Below are 12,352 nucleotides of genomic sequence, written 5' to 3' on the forward strand. Positions count from 1 at the left end.
TGAGCAGCCTGAAGACGTTCACTGAACATGCTTAACATTACTGTCAGTAACATGGAACATGATCACTCCCTGCTCTCTCAGATTAAACTCATTAATGTTGACATGCCACACCTTATTTTATAAACTACCCTCTAACAAAAACATCCTATTATTTATAGTGGATTATAGATTATCATTCTATTATTATATATATACTTATAACATAGATAGCTATACTATTACATATTGCTCTTATTTATGCAGAACCATTGCTATTTATACAGTCTGATTGTATAATTTTATACAATCAAACAACTGTAAAATTTTCAAGTCATGAGAAGGTATAAACCCAAATTATTCTTTACCTATACATTGGATGGTAAAAGCACATGTGCTCCAGGTCATCATAGGGATCCGGTAATCAGCTTCATTTGGAGCAACTTTTAGCCCAACTCTATAAATGGTGGTGGCAAAGAGAATAAGCATCTCCTTGATACTGCTTGAGTATTTGGGTCTGCAAAAGCAAGACGATCATTCCAGTCAAAATTATTAATAGTGCTTATTACTTACCAGTCAATCAATCACTAACAAAGTCTAAGTTATTTATGAAAAAATTCTTGAATACAAAGTCCCTTTGTCTGTACAGAGGACAAAAAAAATTATTAGTTTCCAGTAGTAAACAAGAGCCTTCACATAACAGACTCTACAAATTGAGACATTAAGAATAGCCAGGCTGGAAGAAGTCTATTTCTATATACTGTATTATAATTTGCACTTGAAAAATTCAAACATTTAAATCAAAGTAAAATACAATGAAAAAAAGCAAAAGCAAGTAAGCCAGTGTAATTATAAGTGCTGGAGTGAAAATATATCCCATCTCATAAGGCGCTAAAAAAACAAAGACATTTCAAATGTATTTTAAAACACTTTTTTTAGCATTTAAGCTCCTTTCAACTGACATTGGGTTAGTTTTCTGCATATAACTGCATTTACATAAAGTGCCTAGGCAGAAACACTTACAGTTTTAATTGCTTGTATTTTTTCAAAGTCATACACAGAACCTCCTACAGAAATACATGGCATTCACATTATTTCTCCAAATCTCTACAGCCAAAACAATTGTACCATGAAGTTTGGGGTTTAGCCAGGCTTGGCATTGTTTAAGTGCAAACTATAGAATCTTTCCCAAGGAGATGAGTTACCAAGAAAGAATTTGATTCAGCTTTCTGATGGCATTTTTACAAATAGCACATATGCGTAAGTACTTTGCATAACTATGATGTAAGTCAGAAGTAGCAGGAGTACTTATAGTGTGATCTAAAAAGACAGACAGACAGCTGTGTACACTTGAAAGGCATCCAGCCATTCATTCTGGTTTAGTGGGAGAGCACTTTTGCCCACTGGAATAGAAACAGACGACACAGCCCTATTCCTTTGAGTAATCTATATTACCCTATTTCCTCCAAAACCAAGTGAAATCTACCCCTGAAACAGACGTATAGCAGGAAAACTAAGGCAAACAGACATTAAATAATTTGCCTAGAGGAACAGAAAGTGACCCAAATCACTGGAATTGTGGATTAGAAGATTCCAGACTCCTAGCTTTGTATCATGAACATAAGACCTACCAGACTGCATTTGACCAAGAGGTCCATCTAGCATGGTATAGATCCGATATTCAGTGAATGCTTAAGGAAAAGTACAAGTAAGCCCATATTCAGACCAAACAAACCATATGCCTTTCCTTCAATACAGATTCTGAAGCATACCTAGGTTATTTTCAGGAGAATTAATATAATACAGAGAGCACTTCCACTAACACTTACGAGGACTGAACTCCAAAACTAAGGATGGAATGGAATTCCAAAGCAGAGTTCCCCATTCCTTTGTTGGCGAAAGCTGGAAGATTCTGTTTCTCTCCTTCCAGAAAATAAGGGGGGGGGGGGGGGGAAGAGAGAAAAATATCTACTTTAAAAAACAAAGAAGTTGTTACAGTTTTTACAGCAGTCTAATGGAAGTGAGACTTCCTTTTATTTTAAACTGGTTTGAAAATAATTGTAAACACACCTGACCAGCCAGACTGTCTTCTAACCCTCCTCCTTAAGCAACATTTTCTTCTATTCCCAGAAATTAGAGGATTAAAATTAGTGCTTTGCTGGTGAGCAAAAAGAACTTTCCTGCACTATAAGAGTGCAAGGAATATGTTGATTCTCTGTACCTTCTGGTTTCTAAACACTCATACATGCTTCCATTTTGGCCCTTTAATTTAATTTTTCTCTTTTTTACGACATTGCAGTCAATACAAAAGTTTAATTATCTGTGAGTGTTAGCTGGTGGCTATCCTCTCCAAGCATACATAATTTTCTTCTACAGGGAAGACGGAAAGAATTTAACAGAAATCAGAAAATTGGTGAGGGCACTGTGAAATCAAGCCTAGCTCAGAAAGAGCTATGACTTTATCCCCAGCTTTGTTTGATACTGTTTTGACTGATAGCAAAATGTATTTTTTATTTGAAGTTTTCTGTTGGTGTTAGTCAAGACATGCACTGGCATATTAGATATCCCACAGAACAGCTTCAAAACTGAGATAACAAACCTTTCACATTTTTCACACTGTAGCCTGATATCCTGACTATGATAATCTCCAGCCACCTAGCCAGGGACAGAATTTGAGCTATTGCTTCTGCATCCTCACTGAAAAGAGAAATAGAAAGCAGATTTTACTTTAACACTTAAAGAATCATCTTATCTTTAAAAACAGAGGACACATTTAGATCAAAACATATTAACTCAGTATTTGCATCGTTTTGCTGACAAATAGTACAAAAATGAGGTGTTAGGCTACATACTAGATACAGGTACTTTCTCATTTGAGATCAGCTCCAAGAAATTAGCCAGTGTAAAAATGGTTTTTTTAAATTAAAAAGAAGAAAACCACAACTGACTGTCAAAAGCAGTATATTTGGCTGAACAGTCAATAAGAAGTCTTTTATACAGATCTTTTATACAGATTAGGAAGGTCAGCCGAAGTTTTCCTTCCAAAAGTCTGAAAAGCCAACCAGCCCTAAAGTAAGTAAGTTTTACTTTTTTTTTTTTTTTTTTTTTAAAGGCTATGCAGTCTGGTAATTCACCTGTTTATTTTTTGAGCCTGCAATGGAACGATGGGAATCACAGTATTGCACAGAGATTTGCAAAGTGGACAAAGATATTCTCCATTCTCTAAGTCAAATATCTGTTCAACATGCAGACGTTGTCGGAAGTTCAGCTGCATGGCTTCAAAGTACCTACAATATTGAAAAGAAAATTACTAGAAAGTGGAATGGCTCAAATATGACATAAAAACAAATGTTCAAGCAATTAAAAGTGTTATTATCTAGCAAATATCTATCCAAGCCAATATACAAGTCTTTTCCTTTGATTTATAACTCTTTTCTGTGCTTGGATATTAATATAAAACCTTTGAGTATGGATAAACTCATGCAAAAATGCATGGTATACCACTCCTGCAAAAATGATGGCAACTTTTCCTTGCTTTTAAGATCCTTTTAAATTTCATTAGCATTTCTACAGACAAGTAGTCCTTAAATTTTCTACTCATCTCTCACGGTATCTTCACCACAATGAAACACTGTATCTAATATTTCTCATACGAACTCATTACATAAGTTTGAAACAGGGACTGTACATACTTTTATTTAATTTTAGGAGAAACTACCGGTAACATTTCACGAATGAATCAGCTATTCATGGCAATGACTGAGCCTCACAACTAGACAATGAAACTGTAGCCTTCTTTTAACAGGAAGAGAGAATAATTTATATTACAATATTGCACTTGAGCTGTTTTAAACTCAAAAGGAAACTAAGAAATAACTATTATCTTTTTACAGGTTTCATTATAATTTTGCCCCCCCAGTGGATGCAGTAAGCCTTCAGATTTCATTAATGTCTCAGTGGTATTATTAGGAACAAAAAGATCCAACATTCAAATCTTCTTGCCTGGATACAAGCAACTAAATCGAGTACTAATGTTCAGACTGGGTATGTAGGATCTTAAAAGACAGACATTAAATTATCTAACTTCCCCACTACAGTAACAACTAGGTTTTTTTTTGTTTTTGGTTTTTTTTTTTTTTTTTTTGCTTTAAATTATACATTGTAAGGGGAAAAAATAAAATCCCACTTACGTAATAAGAGAAAGTGTACATGCATGGGCATCTGCCGAAGTACTAATGATTACGGAATATTTAGGAAAGGATTTTGTTACAATCAACAAAACCATAATTTATTTTTCCCACTTTCAAACAACTATGTTTTTGCAAGCACCTCCTCTTCCTCATACATGACAACTACAAAGGTACTGCATTCATTTGGACTCGTACTGCTTTAGAGAGTATTTTGCAGTAGTTTTAGGCTGCACAGATACTCTAGAAAGGTGTTGCAGGCATTGTTTGTAGGAATATTAGTAAGTTAGAATGTCTGTTACGTAATAAATAAAAGACTATACTCAAACCTTCCGTGCCATCCCGTATGAGAATAGCCTGTTACCCATTTTAATCCCATTTACCCATACAGCAAGTCATCTTTTCTTAAAAAGAGCAAGGGAACTGAGCTCCAGTGTTGCACTACTTAGATCTATGCAGATGTAGATGGATCTGCCAAGAGCAGATGTATTATACTCAAGGAACACACTTCCGTATCACTTAAAGTGTGTGCACCTATTTATTCTGTACTGATGTTTTATTGTTAGATATTTATACACACATAGAAAAGAAAATGATAAGCACTAGAAGTTTTGTCATATTTTTTTAAAGTATAATGGCACAAGTACAAATAACAAAGCTCAAGAGACTGTTTATGTCATACAACAATATAAAGTGGCTTGCAATTGCATGACCCAACTGTCTTTATCTGTTGATAATACTTCAGTGGGATTATTTGTACTATTCTTTCACACTATTTATCTCGCTTAGACTTGCTAGTCAAATACAGAGAGCATTAGCTTTGCTCTCTGTAATGCTACATATGTAGCTCTAACCAGGACAATGATGTTCTGCAAGCTAAGTAACTTGGTCTTCTAATAATTCAGGTTGCACTCTAATCCAGCACATTTGGTCTAAATTGTGGGCTCCCCCAAACAACAGAAATCTAGTGAAGTTTTTAAGCACTGTATCAATTCATCTCTCTTATTTTTGTTCACCGATATGGGAGGGGTGGAGGGTGAGGAAGAAGTATTGGTAGATTGAATCATTCATATTCTATTCTAACGCCAGATTCTCATTTAAAGACTCACTGGAATAAGTCAATTTCATCCTTTAAGTACTGACCTGATGACAGGCTTTCAAAGTACTGTTGCTATAGAACACTCACCTAGAAGATTCCCACTGATTCTCACTGGATTGCTAAAAACAGACCTGCTAGATATTATTTATTATTCTTGATCAATTTTACCACATTGGTTTTATTTGCATAAATCAGTAATTCTTCTTTGGGTCATAGAAGAAATTAAAATCTTTTGATAATGATTTTCTTCACCAGGTCAAAACTTTTCATGTGCCATATTTCATTTTTAGATGAGTACAAATAGTTTTGACTCCGTAATTAAATATCTGCTTACTGTACTGTGTTTTCAGTGTGCACTTCGATATTTTGGAAAACAGATTAATAAAAAACCCCAGCAGAAGGCTGCAAAGACACATCCTTACTTCTGCCAGCAGGCTGCATGCATCACGTGGCCACAGCTTCCTGTGTGCGTCCCACAGGGCAAGTCGGGGTGCATGAAGAGCGGATCTAGTGTATCTAGAAAGACACAGCAGAAATAAATTATTGAAAAAGCAATAACATAACTTCCCATCAATATGAACAGAAATGAACAACAGTATACACAGAACACAAGCCTTCAGGTTTTATTTTCTCACAGTCCACACAGTCACATTAAAATCGCATTTGGCTAGCTTTTCCAGACCAATACTCCAGCAAAGTAATCTCAAGACAGAGCCCACTTAAAACTACTGCAGGCTTTCCACTAATTATGAAGAAAAATACAGCAAAATCCAAAAGCAATAGTAAATTGGTTAAAAAAGAAAACAAAGAAATGGGTTCTTCAGTACTGGAATAGCTCTGTGTGGATTCACTACCACTCAAGTTTTTAATGTATTTGTTATTATATTTTTAAACGAAATAAAATGAAACTACTAAGGACAAGAAAGATTAGGCATTTCTCCTACTAATCCTGTATATTTTCAAACCACTGACACAAACAGTACTGCTGAATAACAAAGCAACTCTGTCTTTTACTAATCTTGCATAATTTGTAACAGCAAAAACGTTATGAGAATGTCATGGTGTCTCTGTGCTGCATATGCACTCAAAGCGAGATTCCATTTTCCCCTTAGAAGATTTCTAAATAGTACTGAACTGAACAACACTGGTCCTCCAAATCTCATCTGGTGGACTGTATGATTTTGCACAGATACACCTGAATTTGACAAAACGAAAAAGAAAAAAAACACAAAAAAAACCTAGCACCCAAATTGCACCGAAAATATAATTCTATCTGACAGCAGCTGAAGCCTGTTCTAAATTAAATGGAGACTGAAATAAGAAAGTGAACCTTGGTATAACAGTAATTCAACCACTATCTGCACTTCTGCTGTGGGAACAAGCATTTTTCCACTTATTTAGATCTTCAATGAAAAAAAAAGCTCATACAGGCCTACTTCTAACTGATAAGCTGCAGAGGACCATGTGTAGAGAATAAATGCTATCAATAATATCCAGAAGTGGCTTTAGGAAAAGGAGCTTCATTCCCTTCTTTTTTCAATTATTCCAACAGCCCAAGATGTCACTGCAGAAAGCTTACAAGTGTATCTGACTACAAGAGCGCAGGACTTAATTCATACTTCACAGTACCATAGAGGAGAGCAAAAAAAGTGGATGCAATTAGTACATGGCCTAGATAAAAATTCTCTACAGCTGGCCCAAATTGCCATTATCAGTAGTTCAGTGTTAAAAAGAAAAATGGATCAAACAGGGTTCTGTAGGAATCTGTCCTGGGTCTAGCACTATTCAGTATTTGTTAATGACCCAGAGGAGGAAACGCAAAATGTCTTATTAAGTGAAACAACTTGGTAAAGGTTTGCAAGTATGCTAGAGAATAGAGTAATACCCTGGAGAAACAAGAAACAATGGTGAACTTCCCTTTGCTTTAGAATTCTATTTGATAACATTCAAGAGTGTACTTTAATCTAAAGCAGGACTAATGAACTGCACAAACACAGAAGTCAAAGCTATTTGCTAGACAGTAGTGTCATTAAAATAACAGGACATAGGGTTCATTTTGCTTTATGAGCTGACCACGAATCAGCTGAAAATAAGTAGGTAGTTAAACTACCAGTTGTAACATCCTTGCCATGCAAAGGCAGCAAACTAGAAAACATCTTCAGAGCACTTACAGACCTCCAATTTAATTATTTTTCAACACTGCATCCTTATTGCTTATACATTAGTTAGCTTGAATAAGCAGGATTTGAAAAAATTATTGACTCAGCTCTAAAAGATATGGGCAGATACATAGAGAATGTATATAGATTAATAAATATTTAATAGATAACAGCTATTTAAATTATCTGTGTTAAAATACATAGAATTCAATTCACAGGAAAAAATATCACTTTTAATTATTGTTTAATAGTATAATGTACTTTAATCAAATCAGTAGTTTTATGATGATGTGTATGTCCACCTTGGGGTGATTTCACCTAAACAACATTTGCTTAGGCTGTATCTCAAGTAAGACAGAGCCAAAAATTCTAATAAACGTAAGAATAAGTTAGCTTAGCTTCTCCTTACCCACAAAACCAGTTATCCTGGTCAAAGAATTAGGGTGGTTTTCTAAGTTCCTTTCTTGAAAAATTCCATTTTTGACATTTCTTACTGCTTTATTGTCTGTCTTTATTTTTTGTATTGTCTTATGAACTGATAATAATTACTATCATTCGACATACTTCTAGGCATCCAGGCTGGATGGAATACTCAAATTGTTAGTACTCTCTCATTTCACTTCTGTTTTATTGTTGGTTTTTTGGTTTTTTTTTTAGAAAACTACTTGTTTGCCCTTCTTAGTCTTCCGAGATCTCAACTATCTTCTATGCATTTTAAAAAATAATTAAAGATTATACTGAAGCCAATGATTCTGATAGTACTTTCAATATTTAATAATTGCCAAGGTGAATTCACTCATGCTATCTAGATATTGTTTCAACTTTTCTTATCTTATTCTGCACTGCATTTCTCTCTTGTTAAAATTAACAGCCATCGAGCATCTGATCTTGAATTACTATTAATTTTCTTTTTCAAAAAGAGAGCAAAAAGATTCATGAGTACTTCAGTTTTCCCTCTTCCTTCTATTTATATTCTTTCCCTTAAGTAACTGACCAAAATCTTTCTTGTGTTTAATCAACTGTTACTTACAAAAAAATTCTGGGTGGTCTTTGTGTTTCCTGCTACCAATACGCTATTATGCAACTCTAACTCTTTTGTTTGTATTATTCTCTTGTACTCCTTTTTTTTTTTTTTCATCAGATGATGATATCACACAATCCTTACTTACACTCTTCTGTGTTGTTGTTTTAGTACTTCCTAGACATGGGGGGTTAAAAAAAAAAAAAAAAAACCACCACAAAACAAAACAACACAACAAACCCAAACCCAAGAACACCAAGCCTTGCTGAGGCTGGCGTACTGGCCTCTGATACTGTTCATGTATTTCCTCCATACTGGGAAAGTTTGCTGCTGTACTCAAACAAACAGGAACTCCTAACATTCTTGGATTTTTTCCAGAATGACCACTCCTACCAAATCGCTGATTTTTATAAAATCTTCTTGGGAGATTAAAGCGTTTTCTGATTTCCCAGAAACAAATCAAAATCGTCATACACTTCTCATTTTTAAGTTTTAAAGCATGGATTTTAGAACCATTTAAAAATTTTCACTTTCTTTTTATTAAGTAGGGCAAGCCATTTAGAAATCTGACTGAATAGAGAGTTTAATTAGGTTCAAAGGGTATGAGCTCTAGGTACAGAACTGCTTGTAGTCTAAAAGAATAAAAATCACATACCCCCTGAGAGTTCAAGAACTCTGTTCCTATTCTGAGTTAAGGCAGTTGATTTCTGGACACAGGCAGATAATACCATGGCAGTACTTTCCAACTTTACTTCTTGCTCTTCCTGACAAAGAATACAGGTCAGAACTTCTTTCTCAGCAACAGATGGACCTCGTTTGGGACCCAGAGCAATTTTGGAGTAATCAATTGCTGAAGACATGCTGTAAGACCATAAATGACACATATACAAAATAATCAGATGGCTTTTTCTAAACAGACTTATTCTTCCAGGTATCTAAATATGCCATATACTGCTAACATTTCTGGTTTTATACCAAAGTACTTTGTAAGCCCAAATGATGACCAAACAATGAAGAAACACCTCAATCCACACTAAAATGCAGTATTCTTTAAGAACAGAAAGGGGAAGCCAGCTAACATAGAATAACACAATGAAATGGATTCAGACTGCAGGAAATTCAGGAGGTTGTATTAAATGTAGATTAGATTAAATATATTTTAATCTTGCAGACATATTAAAATTGTTTCCCATTCTTGAAGAAAACCGTACTGAAAATGAATGCCACAATCTTAATTCAATGATTTGTGACACAATACACTTCCTTATATTTTTTAAATATCCCTTATTCCAGAGTTCAACAATGATTTATAGAACACAATTTATTAAAGATCAAAACACACAGAAGTGATCTGTACTTTTTTTTCCAGCAGCTACCTCTATTTTCCCAATTAGTTTTGCACAGCCCAAATTAGACCAAAATTGTGAGTTGTACTAGGTATACTATATTATTGTAGCATTTCTAGAACCGGAGCAATCCATACCAACAAAATTAGAATCAATATAAATCAAACAGCTTCAGTATGAAGTTAGATTTTAAGAACTAACATACAGAAATACCAGCAACTTTAACTACAAGAAACATATTTTCTTCATTGTAACATAAGGCATATTGGCTTTCAGATTCTTTCCAAATTAAACTTAAATTTTCATATAAGGTAGACAGTCACCTCCAAAGTTATAGTGTTCTTAACTAAGCAGCTGTCTAATGACATGTTAAGCAACACAAGTATCCACCATTTGAAGAAATAACTAATTTTCTTATAGTTTATCTTGCGCTGCTCTACAAAGCGAGTCCACTGTTCTTACATTAGCATACACATGCTAGTTTACATAGAACTCTGTAACAGAAGATGACTTAAAAGTAAATAGAGATACAAGTTTGTCAACTGTCTCCTGAACATACTATCAAAATTTTTATGTAGCATAAGGAACTTATGTAGCAGGTAATGAACTCTTCCCACCAGAACTCTGGATATTTGTTTTTTCTTACCTTTCTTCCTCCATAACAGAATCTTCTTTCCCCTGTGCCTCCAGTGTGTTTTCATACAGGAGCTTATGAGTTTCAATGAAATTCCTCTGCAGTGCAGACATCTGGGCCATTATCTTCTGACGGTGCAACCTAGCTGCTTCTGCCTTTCTCTTCCTCTCAGCTTTCTCTTTATCCTGAGTGCTCTGAGTCTTACAACAGAAGAAAGAAATCACACACAACAGAGAACATCAAAAAAATGAGAAGAATCTTTCCCCAGCTATATGCATTCTAACCACTGAGATCAAATTCCATAACTAACAACAATTAAATGATAAAACATTGCTAACTGTCATCTGAAAAATGTAAAACTAAAATCTTAAATATTGACTAGGTTCATCCACCTAGTCAGAGGAAAGGGATTTTGAGAGGCTCACAAAAGGTCACTAGTACAATCCCTTACCCAAAGACAGGATCAATAATACCTGATCCATTTTAATTAGGTGCCTGTCTGTTCTTAAGAAACTTCAGTGAGGCGAACACCACAAGCCTCCTCCAAGTGTTTTCTTATTCCCCCCGTAAGCGAAACTGCTACTGAGTATTCTGTATCTCCCTTACAGGAATTTAAGAAAATTTTATCTTGAACTCTCTATGGACAACACAGCAAACAGATTGTTCCTACATTTTTGTGACAGCATTTTATGCATCTCAGGATTGTATTTTCCCCTATTCCTTATTGTAGACGGGAAAACTAGTCTTCTACCAGCATCTCCTCACCTATCATGTTTTCAAAAACTATAAACAAAGTATTTATTGGAGGCTGGTAACTAGTGGTGTCCCCCAGGGGTCAGTACTGGGCCCAGACTTGTTCAACTTCTTCATCAACGACCTGGATGAAGAGTTAGAATGTACCCTCAGCAAGTTTGCTGATGACACCAAACTGGGAGGTGTGGTAGATACACCAGAAGGCTGTGCTGCCATTCAGCGTGACCTGGACAGGCTGGAGAGTTGGGCAGAGAGGAACCTGATGAGGTTCAACAAGGGCAAATGCAGGGTCCTGCACCTGGGGAGGAACAACCCCAGGCACCAGTACAGGCTTGGGGCAGGCCTGCTGGAGAGCAGCTGTGCGGAGAGGGACCTGGGTGTCCTGGTGGACGACAGGTTAACCATGAGCCAGCAGCGTGCCCTGGCTGCCAAGAAAGCTAATGGCATTCTGGGATGCATCAAGAGGAGTATGGTCAGCAGGACAAGGGAGGTTCTCCTTCCCCTCTACACTGCCCTAGTGAGGCCTCATCTGGAGTACTGTGTCCAGTTCTGGGCTCCCCAATTCAAGAAAGATGAGGAGCTATTGGAGGGAGTCCAGCGGAGGGCTACGAGGATAGTGAGGGGCCTGGAGCATCTCTCCTACGAGGACAGGCTGAGGGAGCTGGGCTTGTTCAGCCTGAAGAAGAGAAGGCTGCGAGGGGACCTTATAAATGCTTATAAATATCTTAAGGGTGGGTGGTGTCAGGAGGATGGGGCCAAACTCTTTTCAGTGGTGTTCAGCAACAGGACAAGGAGCAATGGGCACAAACTGAAGCACAGGAAGTTCCGTCTGAACATGAGGAAGAACTTCTTCCCTCTGTGGGTGACGGAGCACTGGAACAGGCTGCCCAGGGAGGTGGTGGAGTCTCCTTCTCTGGAGATACTCAAGACCCGCCTGGACAAGGTCCTCTGCAGCCTGCTGTAGGTGACCCTGCTTCGGCAGGAGGGCTGGACTAGATGACCCACAGACATCTCTTCCAACCCCTACCATTCTGTGATTCTGTATTTATATGCTTGGAAGCACAGAATTCAAAAAATACAGGTAGTCTTAATTAAAACATATAGAACCTAACTCCTCTTATTCACTTACTTACAGCACAAACTCAACATCATACACATTGCTTCCATTCACGACACT

The 12,352-nt window shown here is 36.4% G+C and overlaps 1 protein-coding gene across 6 annotated transcripts in view; it reads right to left on the reverse strand.

The window, feature by feature from the left end:
* UBR1 (ubiquitin protein ligase E3 component n-recognin 1) overlaps positions 1 to 12,352 on the reverse strand; it is a 74,150-nt gene that overhangs the window by 16,407 nt on the left and 45,391 nt on the right. For all 6 annotated transcript variants that reach the window (XM_075427569.1, XM_075427567.1, XM_075427568.1 and 3 more), the window contains 7 exons: positions 10,435 to 10,622; positions 9,098 to 9,303; positions 5,685 to 5,778; positions 3,111 to 3,263; positions 2,576 to 2,673; positions 1,806 to 1,899; positions 345 to 493 (listed from right to left, as the gene is read on the reverse strand). In XM_075427569.1, the coding sequence (XP_075283684.1) occupies positions 345 to 493; positions 1,806 to 1,899; positions 2,576 to 2,673; positions 3,111 to 3,263; positions 5,685 to 5,778; positions 9,098 to 9,303; positions 10,435 to 10,622 (982 nt within the window). The remainder of the gene's footprint in view (positions 1 to 344; positions 494 to 1,805; positions 1,900 to 2,575; positions 2,674 to 3,110; positions 3,264 to 5,684; positions 5,779 to 9,097; positions 9,304 to 10,434; positions 10,623 to 12,352) is intronic.

Source organism: Opisthocomus hoazin, chromosome 7 (genome assembly GCF_030867145.1).
Source record: "Opisthocomus hoazin isolate bOpiHoa1 chromosome 7, bOpiHoa1.hap1, whole genome shotgun sequence".
Classification (NCBI taxonomy): Eukaryota; Metazoa; Chordata; class Aves; order Opisthocomiformes; family Opisthocomidae; genus Opisthocomus; species Opisthocomus hoazin.